The 22,077-nt window shown below is 38.7% G+C and overlaps 1 protein-coding gene across 1 annotated transcript in view; it reads right to left on the minus strand.

Moving 5' to 3' along the window:
* LOC108672326 (protein held out wings) overlaps positions 1-22,077 on the minus strand; it is a 112,628-nt gene that overhangs the window by 14,257 nt on the left and 76,294 nt on the right. Inside the window, exon 3 of the mRNA XM_018159968.2 lies at positions 165-281. Coding sequence (XP_018015457.1) covers positions 165-281 — 117 coding nt within the window. The remainder of the gene's footprint in view (positions 1-164; positions 282-22,077) is intronic.

The following is a 22,077-nucleotide window of genomic DNA, read 5'->3' on the forward strand; positions in this document are numbered from 1 at the left end:
CCTGCGGTGTGAATATATGAATATAATACCTATAGTTAAATATAAGTAACTGTATCTAAAAAAAATATAACTAGCAGTATTTACAACTAATGTGAATATAAGCAGCTATATATGAATAACATAAATATAACAAATTATACATAAGTATAGTTGTGATTACTTACTTTGAATTTGTCCCTCATTGATCCCTTGCCTCGGACCATAATTTTACAGCAAGTCTCTTGTTCCAACTGTTTTGCTGTCATACCACGAGGGCCCAATATCCGCCCCACAAAATTGAACTGCACACAAAAAACAAACAAGTTACTAAGGAATAAAATACACGTAAGGAATAACAGGACACATAAGAAATAACAGGACACGTAAGGAATAACAGTACACGTAAGAAATAACAGAAATACACGTAATTGTTTCCTATAAGAAAAGAGGGAAGGGCGAGAAGCTTGCCAAACTAAATTACAAAAAAATTACACCATTAATGAGCCACGAGAGGAAATTTCCTAGAAATTAATTGACTAGAAAATAAAGGCACCAGGTGCGTAGAAATAAACATGAATGAAAGTGGAGTAAGAATGAAAAAAATTCCACATTTTGCAGCAACGGTTGGGGCAGTTGGCGACAAACGGCGTCTGGTTAAGAGACAAAATGGCAGGATGAGAACGGCGTGAAACAGAACACTCAACAAAATTAATTAGTCATATTATCCAAGTAGTGACGCACATTCTTATCCACAGCATAGCGTAGCACTGATACGCCGCTCTTTAGTCGGGCCGGCTGGGTCAGGATGTTCCCCACAAGGGAAAAAAGTGCATCGCTACGTGGACAAAGACCCTCTCATTTCCGTGAGTGAGAGATCGGCAGCAAGCCTCTGAACATAAACAATGAGCGCGAGGGGAGCTGAGGGACTGTGCCGGGAATAGCTCGTCTCGAGCTCCACGCACCGCGCTAACGTCATTTCTATTTACCTCACCGCGCTACATCTTCACGCGCTTCCTTCGCTCTAACGAATTCCTTCGTCGCTCCACAGAGTTCCATCGTCGCTCTATATAGAGTTCCTTCATCGGTGTATACAGAGTTCCTTAGTCGCTCCACAGAGTTCCTTCATCGGTCTATACAGAGTTACTTTGTCGCTCCACAGAGTTCCTTCATCGGTCTATACAGAGTTCCTTAGTCGCTCCACAGAGTTCCTTCATCGGTGTATACAGAGTTACTTTGTCGCTCCACAGAGTCCCTTCATCGGTCTATACAGAGTTCCTTTGTCGCTCCACAGAGTTCCTTCATCGGTCTATACAGAGTTCCTTTGTCATTCGTCGCTCTAGAGTTCCTTCGTCGCTCTAGAGTTCCTTCGTCGCTCTAGAGTTCCTTCGTCGCTCTAGAGTTCCTTCGTCGCTCTAGAGTTCCTTCGTCGCGCAACAGACTTCCTTCGTCGCTCTAGAGTTCCTTCGTCGCTCTAGAGTTCCTTCGTCGCTCTAGAGTTCCTTCGTCGCGCAACAGACTTCCTTCACACGCTAAATGACGTCCGTACTACCAAATGACGTTAAAAAACGCTGAATTAACGTTGATTCAACTAAATAAAGTTTATTTCAAAGTTGATTCAATTTGAAATGTCTTGTGGGTAGAAATTAGGACAGGTCTTGGATATGTTTGGTATCCTAAAGTGAGAGGATCTTTGAAATCAATGTGGTTAACGTGGTTAACTATCGAAGATAATCAGTTACCGTAAATATTAAATTTTCGACATCTACGTTGGAATCTGATGGTATCTATAACGTATTCACCGATATACAAGCCTGTAAAACATGAAAAATACTGTAAGGCTATACACAGCGGCAGACAGTAAACATATAAAGCATAGTAAAGCAAGCACCAGCTCTCACCACTCTAAGGCTAGAATATTGAAGTTCAACATTGGAAATTCTGAACATAATAAACAGAGATATGGAGTTATCCTGTTGATATATACCCAGGTGTACTGCGACAAGCAGTGTACAATACGCAATGCGCTGCTTTGCTGCGTAAATGCCTCCTCACACAAGTCGAAAAATCTGACCAAGTTCCGGATTTCAGCGGACTTAGCTGCAAATTGGGGGAACAAAAAAGCCGACGTGACTCGTTTACTTCGCGATTCAATCATCACTGAATAGCACAAAAGTTCTTACGTCAGGAACAAGAGATTTGGAGCTTTAAAAATCCGCCAAATCACAAAACGATCAACGCCGAGAAACGCCTGTCATAGATTTTATATATTTGATGAAGGATGCAATCCAGATTTCTCGCACGAGTGTCGCGTTCAATTGAAACCATTTAATTTTACGGAGCATTGGCACGCAGGAGCTGGCACTCGTAACGATGCATGCTCGCCTGACACACCAAATCGATGGGATCTGAACACGCCTGATTCATGAGCGCCTAACACGAATTCTCGTTCGTACCGCTTCGAAACTGTCCATTTTGTTTGACTTAAAGGAACCAAATAATTTACGCCATGAACAAACCAGGAAAAATGTGGAATTAAGCGCGCATGCCAGGGCTATTTGAGATTAAATTTCAACATAATTTAAAAGACTAATAGTTTATTGAAAAAGTTGAAGAATTTGAACGTTAATAAAATCGATAAAAGCGTTTACTTTTCAGAAATAAAGATTGTTCTAAATTTGTGTTTTTAACGAAACTGACCTTAATCACGTTACGTTATCGATTAAAACAACTAACCTAGCGAGCACACATAACATTTTCAGATTTGAGACGATGTTTTTTTTTAATACAGAACAAAAGAGATGATCACGATAATTGCCCGACGTTCCGAACACGCCGCACGCTATACAGACAACACGACGAAAAAACAGCAATGAGTTGCGAATTAGAGCGGCAACGAGGCTATGCACAATTGTTTTGGATAGTGCAAAGTGTCATGAGCGAAGCTCATAAAGGTCAACGTCTGAAAAGGCAGCAGCTATTTAAAAAAATCGATGCAGCTGCACGCAACTTTGTCGTGCGAGCGTTTCGATCGCTGTCGCCAATTCGTCTTAGATATTAAGATGTTATTATAATACTAACGAAAACTTATGATGAAATGCCCTGATCTGAAGGCATCACATATAGAACGACTGTTTTTTATCAGAGGTTAAATGCATAAAAATCATGATACATTTAAGGTTTGCATAAATCTTGTACCGGGCTTTAAAAGTACACTCTTTGAATATCATATTTTAGAACACAACGCCGTAAGTTGCCTCCCATTCCCGTCGGTGAAATGAGAGTAAGATCTTCGATAGGACATGAAAAACAAATTTCTGCGACGACGCAAGACTTTGTTCGGTGCATTAAAGATAATGATCAGAAATAAGGCCTAAAACAGCACGGCACACCCACCGCCATTTCGAAGCTCCGGCATACATACACGTTCAGGATTAATGAAGATATTTTCAGTAAAGCGCAGTCTTTAAATAAAGAACCGTTGTGGATGTGCGACCGTAAATAATACGCCAGTAGATCCGGCGAGATAACATGCAGCCTTCAAGTGCTCACAGAAATATGTTGTTGAGGCATGGCAGATTTCCCAGCACAGAGGAATGGTTTATCGCTGGAAAATCTTGAAACGGATCGCATGCAGTTGGCTGGGCGGCAACCCACAAGCCAAAGGTGATGCACCAAATTCTAAGGCGTATTGTGCATTATGCAAATTTGTTTATTAAGGGTTAATGATGCTGACCCCCGATGAGGCACGAGATAAGCATTAAAAGTTAATAAGAATGATGAAAGGACAAAAAGTTCAAAAGTTCCAACATTTTGCAATGATTTCAACAAAACTGTGATTGGAAATCAAATATGTATCAGAAAAAATGTATCATTATCTCTTAAGTGTTACGGACGGCGGTATATGATGTTACTCTATACTTTTTCAGACTTAAGAATTAAGTTTGCAGCAAACTTATTTGCACATCAGATAAAAAAATTTGAATGCAAGATTGAAAATTGCCTGAAACGGAAATTGACATTTACATGCAAATATGAGTAATTTACTCTATTTCAAGCGAAAAAAAATATTTGTAGTTCAAATACTACCACAACATTTGAATTAAAATCAGAGATCACATTAGCATCAATGAGCATATCAAATAGCAAGTTAATAATCAAACATAAATTTGGTACCTTCAGGCAAAAAGCGAAGTACATAACACGGATGTAAAAAGTCATCGTTTTACGGCTTTTGTAAAGGTGCTAACGACTACGAAAAGAACAACGTGACACAGCGTCGGAATGTGACCAACGCGCGTGCCAAAACTACAGGCAACGCACCTGTGACGAGTAACGTTGTAAAGTAACGTATTCAGTGTGACAACCGAATACGATACATCTCTAAACGACTTAGCAGCAACTTTGCCCCAACAAATTTTATACAATCGTAAAACGCATTGGAATATGTGTTGAAACGTGTTTTTCATTCGGTGTGATAAAATGCATGACTAAGAGATAGACTATAACCTTATTCTATTTGTACTTCAAATTCATAAAAGTCGAACATCATATTTTCAGACAAGTTCAATCTAGCGTTTGAAGTGGTCCTAATACCACACTACCTCTTCCTCTGTTTCACAGACAAAACCTTTCGAGAAATTGCAATGACTGACACGCGTATCTGAAACACTAACGTTCTTTTTAGCGCATTTTTCTCATTTATGGAAAAAAGGCACTATTGTGCTCGTCATGTCCGTCCGTCTGTCCGTCCGTGACTTCACGTTTTCGTCGACGAGAAAATGCTCTCTATGTCACTTACTGCAGTGAGTACTGAGTTATATTTTTTTTAACGTTTCTGTAGCGACATAGTTTTTGTCGGGCGTCACGTTGAATGATTCATGCAAATACTCAGCAGCAGATCTGTCAGGAATATTATGGTCCCGTCTTGAGCATCGCACAGGAACATGACTCAGCCAAGCTCAGACCCATTCAGTGTATAAACAAACTCAAATGGAGTGCGATCCGTCAAATTAACCGGCCCCCATAACAATTACTAGACCGAACAGCTTATTTAAATGAAAAATTTATTATGACGATAAAAACCATTGTCATTTATAGTTGCTGTTGTCGAATGGTCTTAAAACTTGCTGTTGTCGAATGGAAGCGTAAACTTCCGAAACAAACTCAAATCGAGTTTCATTTCAAAGTTAGGTAGCGTTCAATTATGACATTAAAATTAAAAGCGAATTTTATAAACACGAAAAGATATAAATTTTAAGAAACATCGTAGAGACTTCCTGTCGTTGTTCTTACATGCTGATTGACAATAATGAACAATAGTATAACGCATCAGCGCATGAACGACTGTTCAGATTTTTAAATTCTTTACATTAGGTAATAACGTTGTAACAGAATCTAATGTCTAACACGAATGAAGAAAGCAAAAACCGACGTAAAAATTTATGTTTCAGTTCGCACATAGAATTGGAAACAAACATGAACACAATTCAACAGAATTAAAACCTGTCCCTTGAACTGAATTTTTCACTCGCAATTCAGTAATTAAAATAGGTGCATACCACGCCAGATGGACAGCATAAAGGCTCGTTCCGTCCCTGCCTCAGTAGCACTAGTAGTTCGGCAGCATCTTAGTACTTTTAGCAAGCACTCTCGTTTTAGATCACATAAATTCTTCAAACGAAACGCGGCAAGAGGGAAGACGATGGCCCGAAATAGAGGGATGGAGAGGGACGAAGAAACACGAAGCACTCAGCAAGAGAGGGGATGATGGCCCGAAATAGAGGGATGGAGAGGGACGAAGCACCCGGCAAGAGGGAGGATGATGGACAGAAATAGAGGGATGGAGAGGGACGAAGAAACACGAAGCACCCAGCAAGAGGGAGGATGATGGCCCGAAATAGAGGGATGAAGAGGGACGAAGAAACACGAAGCACCCAGTAAGAGAGAGGATGATGGCCCGAAATAGAGGGATGAAGAAACACGAAGCACCCAGTAAGAGGGAGAATGATGGCCCGAAATAGAGGGATGGAGAGGGACGAAGAAACACGAAGCACCCAGTAAGAGAGGGGATGATGGCCCGAAATAGACGCCTACGAAGGGGTGCGGAAGTGGTGGTGTTCTGTGGTGTCTCTTGCCAAGACGCGCACCAGGTGTTATCAGCTCGTCGGAATGATGCTCATCTACAGCACCATAACCAACACCGCCACGCACACCACAAGCACGCACCGATGCTGCGCGAGGCTAAACACAATTAAACAATAAACGGAGCCAAGTCATCGAGTAGCTTGAGGGTAAAGGAAAGGTGAACAACAGAGGAATAGCAGATTTTTGTAGTGCCAGGCTAAACACGATTAAACAATATACGAAGCCAAGTCATCGAGTAGCTTGAGGGCAAAGGAAAGGTGAACAATAGAGGAAAAGCAGATTTTTCAACAAACTATGAGGAGCATTACAAGAAGAGATTAAGTCAGGGCTAATTACACATTACTAAACTATTAATATCGTTGATGCGAGGAAACAAACTATTAGCGACCGAAAAGTCGTTTCTTCACAAATGTCCAGCGGGCTAAGTATACAATTAAGAAGGGGCATTAAGTCAGATCGTAATTATCATTTAAAACTAACGACGTTTTCATATACAAATATGAGCTCGCGAGATATAACTAATAATCGAAACATACTTGTCGTGAGTAATTAAACTTCATCAATATTTTAATGCCACTAGACATCAAAAAGCATTGAAATTAATTAAGGAATTTATGGCGAACTAACTGCGTAGGCGTTTGATGGTGTGAATCAAGCTGAGTACGTGTAGTGGCACCCGGAAATGTGCTGTCGCTCTGGCATAGTGCCACACCATCACCAGTGCCACCCACCCCCGCATGGCTATAAGTGTCATCGCTATTGCTGCTAACGCATCCAACCTTCCGGACGACTCGGAGAAATTCTCATGCACGAAAAATATAACCTTTGTCAGACGGCATAATTTTACGACATTATAATCGTATCGAGTGAAGGCAGAATTGTGCATATACGGAGGGGGAGCTTCAGCGTGACCTGGGACTGTTACGTCCGAAACACATACTTAAGGTAGGCAGTTCGACAAGCGTAGTGATACCGAGTGGCATTGAAGATCATTTTCCTTGGGAATCAATAGATCGATACCATTCAAACTACAACAAAATGTTCGTTTTAGCATCAAAATTATATAGAAACCAGATGAGAATTAAGAGATACAGTGGGGGGAAATAAATATTCGTACACTTGAAAAATCGTATTTTAGTGTATGTAAGTACACAAACTTAACAGGAAAAGTGATTTAAATTATGTATAGAGACGCATAGTATTCAAAAATACTATCAAAAGAATTAAATCTCAATGCAACAAAAAAAAGGAACATTCAAGTGGCTAGCAATCTTCCTATAACTTTCTCCTTCCTTCCAACGCGATAGAATTAGTTGTTTTTGGGAACTTGTTAGTTCTTTACCTTTAGCCATTTTTGAGACTTTCTTGTACTACGGGCAGTTGCAGAATGATCTGGTAGTTGCAAAATACGTTATAACTATGGTTACTGATTACATTACTGGAACGTGCTACATGTTTCTAGTACATTCTGGAATGTTCTGGTATGAAATATTAGTCAAAAGTTGTTTTGTACGAATACTTTTTTGACCCGAAGAAGTTAACATGTTGCATTAATTTTTGTTGCATTGAGATTTAATTTCCATTGATGCTATTTTTGAATACAATGCGCCTCTATACATAATATAAATCACTTCTCCTGTTCAGTTTGTGTACTTACATACATTAAAATACGATTTTTCAAGTGTACGAATATTTATTTCCCCCCACTGTAGCTTGAGTCGCATCAGTCATAATATTATTGCCTTAAAAAGTACCCAAGCACTTCTACACGAGACTGAAATTAACGAACGATTCAAACGCATCGAAACTGGATATAAAATCTTTCAAAACAATAAAGTGCGTAAAGTCGATACTGTAGAAGAAGCCTAGAATGTTTACAACCTAAATCTAATTCAAGGGCAAAGATGAGCTTACGTTCTGTAGAAAAGTGTGAGAAGAAGTGTAAACGGGTACTGTGGGGCTGTGCGGTTGAGTATTGTTTCGTTAGTCGCAAGGCGGTTGACAAGTTAGCGTCTCAGCAAACAAGAGTTGATTAAAAGCGTCAGTTCACTAGCAGCTGCTCTCAATCCCTCTAGTGAAGTAAACACAATTGCGTCTAATGGACTTGGCACTCAACACATAAAGTTCAATAGCAAAATGACCATCGTTCCTAAACAAAAAAAAGGAGAATAATATTAATAATTTACCTAAAATTTACTACAAACTTTACCACGCGCACCCGTCGCTCCTCTATCAACAGGAGAAAAATTAAACGAATTGACGGAAGAGAAGTAAAAATCGATATTATTTTTAAATTTTAATGCTAAATTAAAAAAAATCCTAACATTTAGAATAATTAAATATTTGCTATGTGTAAAATAACATGCAAAATGAAATAATTTTTAAACGCAGTAAAAATGTTTTAAAGTTACAATGAATGATAACACATTAAGTGTCGTCGCATTAATTGATAGCATTCAAGAAGAACAGGTTCCATTGTAATGGAAATGAAGGAAAATCAAAAGTTCAATTAACTTCACGAGAATGAACGTCAGCCACGAAAAATACAACAAAAAAAAAAGAGGAAGAGATTGCTCAAACACATAAATTTGCGCGGCAAAACATTAGTGAGTTGTCTATGGAGATAAGAGCGTGTTTTCGAACGTGAAAAATAAGGTCCTTGCGAAGGTTTTAATGAGGCGGTTAATCAGCAGCTATTTTCAACGCTGAAACAAAGCGCGCACAGCTAAACTGCCAGCGATTCTTTAAAAAAAGATCATAACTCTTGCAATTCAACGGTTTTTCATCATGAATGTGACGGTAAATAAACGCTTCGAAGATTGAATCAGATGGGAAAATATTCAAATATTCCTCCAATGGAGTAAGCAAGAGTTTGCGTCAATAACTTTCCATAGTGGTGCAAACACCGAACCGAGGTTATTAAAGAAAATGGAATAATTTAAGGCACAACAAAATCTAGTCTGTGTTTCATAACTATTGCTAACAATTGAAATCGAGATCATATTTTCACTCAGAGCAATTATGACACACAAAACGTCCAATTGACGAAGCTGTTATAATAGTAATATTTCTTGCGAAAATTTATCGTAATTAGTCACGTTGTGATTTATATCAATCTTAATACATACGTACCTACAGGATGGGAATTAGTACAGCTTAGGTTCAGTAATTTGCCCGATGGATATTAACATCAAACAGGGTCCGATCATCGAACTAATTAAGTCCGATCATCGAACATACGTACGAGCTGAGAACTAAAACAGCTTAGAGTTCAGTAAAAGAAGCATGCCACATACGTAGAAGATAATAACATTAAGTAAGTCGGGTTCATATAACTAATTTCAGCGAGCATTGCAACTGAATAACTTCGAGACAAAGAGACGAGATCGGCAAATCCATTTCATGGCTATCATTATTGGTCATTATCTTCATTCGGATATGCAATATCAACAATTTTTCGATTGGATCAAATGTCATGAAAAATACCACAGCGACTGGTCTCATTTCTCTGAGTGTTTGATTGTCTCTTTGTAAACCACAGAGACCGGTCTCATTTCTCTGAGTGTTAGATTGTCTCTTTGTAAACCACAGCGACTGGTCTCATTTCTCTGAGTGTTAGATTGTCTCTTTGTAAACCACTGCGACTGGCTGACGTCGTAGCAGCTGAGTCTCGCGACTGCCTCAGGGCATTCAGCGCTCCAGGGGCCGACAGTCTAGTCTCGCTGTGCCCAGTTAAGACCTTGCCGCCTAACGAGGTTGGGAGCTCACATCAGAATAAAGAGTGGGTCACATTGTCCAAATAATGACGCACTTTCTTGTCCACATCACAATCATAGGGAGGTCGTAGCACAGATACGCCATTTTTAATGGCAAACCGTGGTTAGGATGACCCATACTAGCGCAAAAAGTGAATCGTTATTTGTACCGTTATTTGTACTCGGAAGAATGAGTCCAACTCATTCTTCCGAGTGTTAATTTCCTGTAGTTAATATAAGAAACTATGTTCTCAACGAGCGAACTGATTTGAAGTTGTAGCAGGTTTTGGTTAACAAGATCACGTGAGCAAAAACAGCTTGTTCACATTTTCGTGTTAACCATTTCTGCGCTACGACTTTCTTTAAAAACAGACAAGGTAACAAACTTATTTGTTGCATAAACATTCGCGTGAATGGTAGCGAATTAGAGGTGTAAATAATTAATAAATTTGTAATTTCCTACAAATTGTCACGCTAAAAATCGATAAAAGATTAATCAAGTAAAATTAAAAAAGTATTAGGCCTCAAATATCTCCAAATTCATTTTCAACGTCGAAATATATATCCTATAATTATCGAAACCATAAATTCAATTCAATTTGAACATATGATGAGTAAATTGAATTCGCTGAGTGAATTCTATGATGGGACTGCAATGATAGATGGGCTTGTAGAGGCTACTTTGGTAGACGGTAGAATGATGGACGATGGATTGAACACAGTAGATAGATAGTTGAACTACCCTGGCTTGACGGTCGCTCAGTTAGAAGCGTTTTATCAGATCTGTGTTAGTGCTTTGCGCAGTTGTAGCACAACTTTGAAATAATAAATAAATAAGATAGAATAAGTCTAAGCCCAACAGGCATTTGACATAGATATAACGCCCATTGAACGCTGTTTCAACGATAGCAGCGTGCGTCGTTATGCTGCTTTGTTCTGGGCTTCGTTGCAAAATTTTGTGTAACGAACGTAGGCACCTACAGAGGTATGTTCCAGATGTTGTTCAATGTTATACCTTGAATTGTTCTGCATTATTGTGCAGGTACAATATGATTTGTGATACGTGTAAATATACGTACTCAGCGTTGGTTCAGCACCTTATTTGGATAATTTTTTTCTTTTTAGGGATCTTATCTTGTCAAAGCCCATTACCTATCCGCCCCGCCTGTGCTCAGATATTCTAGTGATCACATTTAGTTCAAATTATATTTTTGGCATTAGTGTTGTTTACCAGTTCTGTCGTTCAATAATAGTGTTTTTCGTTCTTTAATAAAACTGTTCGTTTACGTAATTCATTTTAACCTCGTCAGAATATTACTTTTGGTTTAACGGGACGGAAGTATAACATTCTTTTCCACACGTAAGACTCAGCGTTAAAGCAAATATATACGGTCACGGTGTCCCTCTTACAATTCTTTATACGGCTTCTACGTCATACTTCCCATACGAGTGCATGTCATACTTGCCATACAATTCAACGTGTCATACTTGCCATGCGTTTCCGCACTTGATATATGAAATCGAATAAAGATACCATGTATTATAATACGAGAGAGCTATGTACTATCAAGTAGCATTTGGGAGTAATAAGAATCCTGTGTAAATAAGAAATTTCATACCATTATGTGCGTACGATCTCGACATGTAAAATGAGACTATATAATCGCACTGACTCTTATCATCCCTCTTCATTCAGAGAAAAGAGCGAGACTTTGTCCAAGTAACGATGCAAATTGGCCCTTATAAGTGGGTAATCCTGACCCAGTCGGCTCGGCAAACAGCGTATCAATGCAACGTGCGCTATTTCCTGGTGCTGTGAGACAATAAAACAATAATTAAGGTGAGTCACTACTTGGATAATATGACCAGTTTATTTTCCTAAGTGTGCTAGCAGCGAAGAATGCGACATGTACGAAGGAGCGACAGATGAATTGTGCGGTGCTATAGCTACTACCATGACAGTATCACCTATTAATTTTTCAGCACGCTATAGCTAATATATGGACAATACTGCCCAATCATTTCTGTGACTGCACAACATGCACTCATCAGCGACAGACGAGCAGAGTGACTTGGTACCGGTACCCTAACAAAAGTTAGAGTCGCCCCAGCTTCTGGTAATCCAAATCAGAAGCTGCCGCGTCTGTAAATTTTCACTGGGTAACAAAATTTAGGGTCGCCCCAGCTTCTGGTAATCCAAATCAGAAGCTGCCGCGTCTGTAAATTTTCACTGGGTAACAAAATTTAGAGTCGCCCCAGCTTCTGGTAATCCAAATCAGAAGCTGCCGCGTCTGTAAATTTTCACTGGGTAACAAAATTTAGAGTCGCCCCAGCTTCTGGTAATCCAAATCAGAAGCTGCCGCGTCTGTAAATTTTCACTGGGTAACAACATTTAGAGTCGCCCCAGCTTCTGGTAATCCAAATCAGAAGCTGCCGCGTCTGTAAATTTTCACTGGGTAAGAGAGCGGCGCTAGAGCTCCACGCGCCGCTGCGGGGCATGACTCGAGCGTCTCCGCCTCATACAAGCTTGCCGTATTTGGCAGCAGAGTGCCGGGCTTCCAGTCTTGCTAGGTGCTGTTGACCTCCACGATATTGTAGCATGTGACATCCAAGTTATGGTGTACCACACGTTAATCTCTTCGTATAATACTAATAATATTAAACTTATAATATTACATATTAAGATACTATATTAATAATAAAAATATTGAATAATAAAACTTTAATAATAATAATAATTATACCCCACACTGCTGAGTTGATTCATATTAAAATCATACTGAATATGCGAGTACTAGGGTAGAATATTTTTATCTAGGTGAGGTTTAAGCCGTCAGAAAGATTTATAGGTGAAAAATACTAAAAATATTTATATAATAAAAGTGAAGAACAGTAATCTATAAAAAGGTTATATAGAGTACATTTAGCTCAACGATACAAGGTCAGATGACATGCACCTATAAAGTTTAGTTAGAGGAAGCTTTATCTTCCTGGGGCCATACTTTCAAAAAAGTTAAGAGATCGTAAGTTCATCAGCCAATCATTGACGGCCTTTCAAGCAAAATCCACCAATCATAGACAAGAAAATAGAGCGTAAGTACTTACATTCACTTAGCGAGTTTTGAAAGTATGGCCCCTGAACGCCAGTCTACTTATTCTATTCAAAAGGTGCGAGGCGTAGTACGAATAACATTTTTTTAACGAAGCTTTAGTCATTGATTTGAGCGGTAGAATTCAGTAGAGGCAGATAAGAAATACGATAACGGCAGAGGAATAGCGCGCTCGGGATTCCAGTTTGGAGAAACCTGCTCATAACGTCAAGATAAACCCTAAGAAAACCACATCACAGTCCTCGGTTACAATTAAACCTTAACTTAGCAAGAAAGTTTCGACGAGTCAGCCCATTTTACAACCCATTTACACCAAACTGCCCATATTACGTCCCAAATGCTCACTATGGAATTGGTTATTCAATTTCTCCTATAATTAAGTAAACATGTCCACATCACCTCTAGAATTAGAATGCTTTAATACAATTAATGATATTCGTAAACCCTATAAACACTAACGAAAATAAAAATCAATGTGTACGGCAAAAACACTCGTGGATTACATGCCTATTTTTGAATGAATTAAAAATACTATAAAAAACTATTCAACTGAAAGCAATAAGAAATATCAATCTGATGAGGGCTTGCAAAAGTTGGCTTGATTTCCCAGAAGCAGTTGGGAAGAAAGAAGAAGAGGCTTTGGTGGCCAGGTTTCTAAACAGGTATGCGTTTCTCGGCACAGGGGAAATGGAGGGAGGAAGGGGAGGCAAAGCCGGTACAGGATTTATAGAGAGCAACTGCTGAAAAAATTAGTTGGGGTTGGACAGTGACAGTAAGAAGTTCAGGAGCTGCGGGATGGCTGCCGCAGTAAAATAGCAAGAGGAAAATAAATAAATAAATAAATATTTATTTATAATATTAAAATAAATAGCTTGGTAAAATAGCTTGGGGAATTGCGGAAGAGAATTAGCTCAACGTATTAGTGCGAAACAAACTACTTTTCACTAGCAGTCAACCTCGTAAGTGGAATGTATTGTATACAATATTCTTACAACGTATTTGCACACAAAATATTCGACGAAAATTATCGTTAACTTCGAGGGTAACAAGACCGATGAATATTGTCCACGGAAATTTGCCTTAAAATTACGCAGCAACACCCTAATGCATCAGCAAGCGTGTACGCACGGCCATTAGGCATATCAATTAAATATGCGTACGGCTCTTATATGCACATGCATTTGTTTGCGTACGGCTCTTACAGTCATATCCACAAGAGTGCGTACGGCTCTTACAGTCATATCCATAAGAATGCGTACGGCTCTTATAGCCATATCCATAAGAATGCGTACGGCTACATATCCAAAAGAATGCGTACGGCTCTTATACAGTCATATCCACAAGAATGCGTACGGCTCTTATAGCCATATCCAAAAGAATGCGTACGGCTCTTATACAGTCATATCCACAAGAATGCGTACGGATCTTACAGCCATATCCATAAGAATGCGTACGGCTTTCAGTTCCATAAGGAAGAAGCGTAGGCGTGGCACATGAGACAGTGAGGGCGTTGGACGGGATGGTCATCACTCGATTACCATGCAGGGCAATTTATACCGCCTCCTTAAGGCGAAGGTTTCCAAAGTTTTTTTTTTCCTTAGAGCGAGACCATTTATGTGGCTGGTGATGCAGCGTAGAGCTACTCCTCCCTTCCGACCACTTGAGTCATCGTGCGCCCTCAGGGCGTCCAGCTTATTTTTCCAGGGTGTGCCTCTTATACGACGAGTTCGTCATGCGTGATACGCTAGTTTGCAGTGGGAATTGATTTTCATCTCGTATATTTTCAAAATAATGACCGTCAGATGCAATAATATTAATTGTACCACAATGTGAGATTCCAAAAAGTGTTTAAATGTAAAAATATTCTTAAGCAGATAGAATTTCATTCTGCGACATTTAAGAAAGAACTTTTCTCAAGTGTTGTGTGATGCTGACGTTGCGACATCCGATTATTCTGCACTTACAAACTTATGGAAAAATAACGCATATCATACAATATTGACTTATTTCTACTCATACTGATTGTGACACAATAACAGATGTCAAAAAGAAACAAATATTCATATTGGTTAACATAGAGAGTATGTAAGTTGGCGACAACGCGTCAGACGTGGGCGAAAGCTGGAACCTCTGATCAGTACGGCGTGGGCAGCAGCAGGGAACAAATATAATGAGGTAACTTCATCACCTCCAGGCAAATGATGTCGAAAAAAGTTAAATAAATGTTATTTCGTCGAAATGTCGTCGAAAAAAACCTTAAATGTCGATCGATGTCGAAAAAACGTTAAATAAACGTTATTTCAACGCCAGATGCCTGGTGGCCCAACAACATAAATTTAGTGATTTAGATGAATAATTTAAGATATAGAAAAATGACCGAAAAACAATATAATTTGTATGTAAATACCTCTCTCATAACATGAATTCCCAAATCGGTGATCAAATGCAATATCGGCATCGAAATTGAGAGGGCTTTCTATTTATGTAAAATTATTAACGTCAACAGCCCGACAATTTGCGATTGGTTTCAAAGATTTTGTTTTTCAAAGTAGAAATATCAATCAGAGGCAACTATATTGTAACATAATAAATCAACTAACATGCACGACTGCACTACCCATGGCTTATTCTTTTCAAAATTTACTTGACATCCAGCGAAACATAAACTATATTTCCCTGCAAAGACAATATACGTCGGATCTGAAAAGTAAATGTATGAGAAATCCTTATTAATTAAATGACGTCTTGAAATTTAGACGACAAATAGTTATTCATTAGCATATCAAATAGAAACGACAATCCCTTTTTGCGTACAAAAAATCTGGACTTCTAACTATTGAATACCTTGAAATGAATATTTTCGTAATTCGAAATGCGAAAATAATTTTAGCCAGAATGGTTTGCAAAACTTTTGCAAGTAAATAAAGATATATCCGTCTACCATCACATCCCTATCCAACCGCAGATTCACGCTTTGTTAATTATTTAATTATTTCGGTCTCCCACATGAAAATATAAAGCTGAAGAATCTTATCCATGCACCTTTTTAGCATTTTACTTTCCATTTGTTGCGAGAATCGCGCCAGCTCATAGCCTCGTATCGACAGGACGTTAGGCGCGAGGCACCGCATGCGCGGTATAAGGGCAAACACTGAGCGTGGGAGGTGCGAGATTACCGTATTTGGTCAAGAGCAACAGCGTCGTCGCAACACCCGGTCATCCAAGTAAGAGCCTTGCTGTTGTTCACAGTCACTGTGAGACCATGCAAGTAAGAGCCTTGCTGTTGTTCACAGTCACTGTGAGACCATGCAAGTAAGAGCCCTGTTGTTGTTCACAGTCACTGTCAGTAAAAATACTTTGTTTCGCGTGATGATATCAATCACAACTTCGACATTTCTCAGTGATAATTCTAGGCTAACATACGTTGAAAAATCAGGAACTTTTTTTGGTAATTCAAATTAATGAAAATAATGCTGATTCTGCCCGAGTCGAATCTTCAGCGAAGGTAAAGTTTCGTCGAAATTTATACTAACTCTCGCTAACCCTATTCTTACCCACAAAAAAACATACCTTACTGATTAATTAAGTGAAATTAAAGGTTTAAATTTTGGTTCATGCGACCGGTCTGACGAGATTATGTCATATCGTGATCGACTTGTAATGACAGTCTAGTCGAATCTTGCATACGAATCTTACCATGCATACGGGTCATATCATGCATACGAGTCATATCATGCACATGCATACGAGTCGTATCATGCATACGAGTCATATCATGCATACGAGTCATATCATGCATACGAGTCATATCATGCATACGAGTCGTATCATGCATACGAGTCGTATCCTGCATACGAGTCATATCATGCATACGAGTCATATCATGCATACGAGTCATATCATGCATACAACTAGTCAGATGGTATTATGCTCAAGAGTTTAGGCAGAGGGCGTTCGACCAGGGCTGCTGCCACCTTGTAAGCCTCCCACATGTCGCCCACAGCAGCAGTTCCGCCAGTTCGTCTCGACAAAAACAACTCATTTGAGATAGGGCGTAAAAACACCGATAATATTGACAGACAAGCCTGGTTCAATAATGTTACGATATGATGACATATTTTACATACTTTCCAGTGACACTTTATATATAAATGCATCATCATGTCATCATCATGTCATCATATATGCATCATCTGCATCATCATGAAAAGCACAAGCTTCTGACGGTTCATACTTGATTGTTGATGATACGTATCAGCATTACGGTGATAATGAATAAATTGAGATTGATTTAAACACAACATCAAGGCGATAGAGTAATTATTCATATCTATATACCACACGAGGAGCATCAGAGTAGTAATGTTTAAAAATATTGCTTATAAAATGCATATGAATTCTATATCATTAATATTTTTAAATCGCAAGTTCATAGAGAATTTAAAAGCAAAAAAATTAAATTCATCATGTCGTCATTGAAGATATATATGAGATGCGGTGGCGCTGAGTAGCCAGGGCCTATACTTTCAAAAAAAGTTAAGAGATCGTATGTTCAACAGCCAATCATTAACGGCCATCCATGCAAAATTCACCAATCATAGACAAGAAAATAGAGCGTAAGTACTTACGTTCACTTAGCGAGTTTTGAAACTATGGCCACCAGAGCTCGACATGCCGACACGTCGAGGACATGAAATGAACGATCGCGACTGCAAGCTGTCAGGCGTACACGATGATGAATCCCCAGATATGATTGATAATCGAGCACCGTAGTGATTACTAGTCACGACGAACTGCATGATTATCGTCGAGTGACGTCATATTGCATGCCTTGCAAAAAAGTGTGAACAAAAAAAATTTAAGTGACCTTTAAGCGAGTCCCCTTCCCCCCCCCCCGCCCCAAAAAAGTAGCAACAACTACCTACGTAGGCAAATCTTCCTTTAAATGCTTATTTTAGAATATCCAAAACTTTTACACAAGTGCTGTCGTACAGAAGTACCTTTACTTCCCTACAACTTAGTTGAACAGATGTTTATATATGCGGCAAACTTTCTAGAAGTTTCAATTAGAAAAAAGTAATAATTTTATGCTGCAGGCCGCCGTAACATACATGTACTCCTGTCCGGTGCCACCGTGTCTGTGAATACGGCTGATGGATAAGTGAGTGTGGCGGATAGGTGAGGCTCAACGTACGACTGGTCCACTAGATGTCGCGGTTCACTACACTTAGGAAATAAATATGTCATATGGTCCAAATAGTGAGAAACATTCTAAACGAAAGCACGCATAGAGAGCGGACGTAGCACTGATGCGCCCTCCGCATGGCCAAACTGGATCATGATAATCCACACAAGCACAAAAAGTGTATCGCTAGTTGGACAAAGTATCAATGATTTCTCTGAGTGCAGCCTGCCACAGACATTATTGAAGGACATACCCATACGCTTAGCAGGCTGATACGCTAAGCAGGCTTAGCGTGGGGTTATCACAGGGCGTAGGTACGCTTAGCTCGTGTACACGTCCATCACAAATAAGTGCCATGTTCTAGGCTGAGAAATTTGGAGCGAGAAGTGCGAGAGGATTTTTCTTCAAGTGTTCCTAAACGCGCTCGCGATAATTTTTGAAGCACATTCAAGTATTAAAAGACACAATCATTTTAATTTATGGTACAGAAAAACGTGAATAGCATGAAATTGTCGCTGTTCATTAAAAAATAACAGCAAAAAAAATAAATTACGACCCACTAACAGACCGACATTTTTGAGCAAACCATCCATAACCAGCAACGACAATAATCATATGCGTGAAGCCCGTGACAACAATAACCAAGTATACAACGTTTTGGTGTACCGATATATCTCTGAATTCCCCACGAAAACAATCAAAACTCAACAGTTATACAAGTTTTTGATATACCAATTAACCTCCGACACACACAAGAACAATTAAAAGTTTCGGGTACAGGAACATTTTTCGCCTTCTTCGAGTTATCCGAACAGTCGGTCCTGCGAGAATGCACTTAACAATGGGCACTACGAAGCCATTGTTTGCAGATTTCAAACTCCCAGTACGGGCTTCGACATTCTTCTTGTACACGAAGAAGTAACCTCCGTCGTTAAGTAAACTCCGTTTTGCAAACAACTTTTATTCAATTCTCATGCTGAAACGTCAATTTTTTTAATACGTGACCAATCGCTCGAATACGAAATTCAAAGTGATAAATCCTTTCAAAATGTTGCCTAAATTAACAGCTAACAGGTAAACATGATTTTGAAAATCCAAATACGTTAAGATTAAAAATGTTTGAATGAATAACTCAGACGATAAATCCTTTTTAAATGTTTCTCAAATTAACATCAAAGAAATCAATACAATTTAAAGACAATCCAAACAAGACAAGATTATTTTCAACGATTGTAATTAGTACAATATAACACTAATCATTAGTATTTCCGGCCTAGCTGTTTCTGTACGAAAATAATCTTCGACGTCTGGGCGATCCAGTGAATTTATGGAGGGCTGAACGGCCAGATCGAGCAATCTTCTTCAACTGTGATGTCGTGGTAAATATGAACCATTAAACATGCACGGCAAACTGCGCATGCACCTACAAAATACACTATGTGGCTTTAGAAGACATTCATAGTAAAAATTTTAAATTTAAATTGTATTCGTTTTTGGAATAACGAACGTGTGTTTTAACATTATCACTATTGAAAATAGAAAAAAATTACTTGAAATATTAAAAGTGAAGGCTTCATTAGCCTTTACTATTGAAAATAGAAAAAAGATCCATTTGACAGCGAATTATCTTTACAACGAAATAAGACACTTTGTAAACAGGATATTTCAATTCAGACACTGAGACAATTTTTCAACACTGTTAAACCATAATAGTATGCACAGCATGTCGAATTAGACGAGAAAACAAACATTTTTAACAATAATCGGTATTATTTATTATAAAAAATGATAATACGTACTAATAATTATCACTACACTGCATTATTTTCGACTTCGCATCATTAATTGATGCATAAGCATGTCCTTGAACCGATTATGATTATTTACCAAAACCTATCGAAAACGCACACCATAATTTTTTCCATATCTTATTCTTTTATTTTTACATCTCAATTTTTCTAGATTGCACAACGAAATAGCCAGAATTGAGGGAGGGTCGCTGAGAAATAACTTGGATATGTTACATGGGTGCAATTGACCGTTTGACCAGCACATTATATGGGCGTTGGTGAAATAAGTGCGCGTGGAAGTGGGTTCACCGAAGAAGGGTGGAGTGGCATGGACGGCACACGCTGATCTGGGTGGAGTACTTACTTATACTGAGAAAAATCTTTAGGAAAAACATGGTGGAGTCGACTGAGCCTGAGGGAAGGATGGTCTGTCTTAACAATGCACAATCGAGAAGCCAAGGTTGACCCTCGCGATGAAGATTTGTGTTGGGCTATTGTGTTCAGTTCCGGAGCCAAGATCAGAGGATAGTAAGATATTGGACTATTAGGATATGATTGGATATAAGTTGGATATTGTACAGTCACATGCACAGACCTACGTACACATTTAGATGCACACGCAAATGAGCTTTTCGCATTCAGGCTGGATTACAATATTAGAGATCATTCAAACATAATCATGTTGGCACCTTGTTCAGTCTCCAAAATATGAGAAAAAATGTTCACTCAGAAAATAAATTTCAAAATTGATTCAGCGAAGTAGACATGAAGTAAAAATCGAATGCAAGAACGGCGCAAAATTAAAACAATACAATTTAATTCATAAAATATACATCATGTTACATGAGCCCACCAAATGTCAGTCAGAAGCGATATTTGAGACATGCATGTTCGAATTGTCAAACAAGCGACAGCAAACGGCGACACTTCCACCTTATCGACGGTTTCGATCACCACGCTTGGCTCGTCTGAAGAAATTCTGACATTCTGGGAAAATTATTCTTATGTTGAATGATTTTTCCGCAGCATGAAATGAGGAATCGCACATATCGTCGGCTCATCAGATTTAAGCAACTAGAAATTTGAAGAAAACGGCCACCAGAAGATAACGAACACAGTTAGCGCAGAACCAAACATTAAATCTCAGGACATTCACAATTTGAGACGAAAGTAGGTACATCATTTCCGTGAAATAAACATTAAAAATATAAAGGATAATTATTTATTAGGAGCTTACCGAAAAGAAAATGCGAAGCAAGACGATTATTATCCAAAACACATCTCAGTGAAAGCTTCACGAAGAAAGAGAATTTAAGAGAATAAAGCGTTGGAATTGATATTTATATTGACTGTGGAATTAAATCATAATTATAGAACACATATCGTAATAAATCTCTATTGACCGATAACAATGCGTACGGTATGCTTCAATGTACAATTGAAAACTTTTACTTAATTCCCGCAGTGGTCAAAACTAATAAGCATTATTAAATATACTTTGCATTATGGATGGTTTTGATTACAATTTAACACGAGTAAAAAAATCTCAATAAAGTAAGAGACATCGCGCAGATGTGCAAGCCGTAAGCATGTGTTCTTTTTGTCACATTCAAGACGCAAATTTATTCAAATTAAGGGCATCTGATTAAATCTTAGCTAATAAAACATGCAAGAGCCAGCCCCGTAAATAACAGTACCTTAAATCCAGAATAAATGGCGTCGTATAACTGCATAAAACAAGGACACGTGTCTGTGTAAGGCTGAGCACTTTCTCCGCATCTGACCACAAGACTTATTAGGCATGAGGTTATCTCTTCAAGCACTGCCAAGACGCGTATAATTATTCACTAGAAATTTATAATTCACTATAGACTCATTGTACCGACTTAGCGCACTCACAATGGACACCATGCAAACATTTGCAACGCATTCGTAGCTCAAGATATATGGTCGGTTATGAATAAGTTAATAATGAAGATTATGAGCGAGTAATCACTTATTTATGCAAGTTTCGTGCTTCAATTGATCTACAGTACACACAGATCGAAATAAAAAAAAATCTGGAGAAATAAATAAAGTGGAATAAGATAAAATACATAAATAAAGGAAGAGGG

This window comes from Hyalella azteca, unplaced genomic scaffold, assembly GCF_000764305.2.
Source record: "Hyalella azteca isolate HAZT.00-mixed unplaced genomic scaffold, Hazt_2.0.2 contig14059, whole genome shotgun sequence".
In the NCBI taxonomy this organism is placed as follows: Eukaryota; Metazoa; Arthropoda; class Malacostraca; order Amphipoda; family Hyalellidae; genus Hyalella; species Hyalella azteca.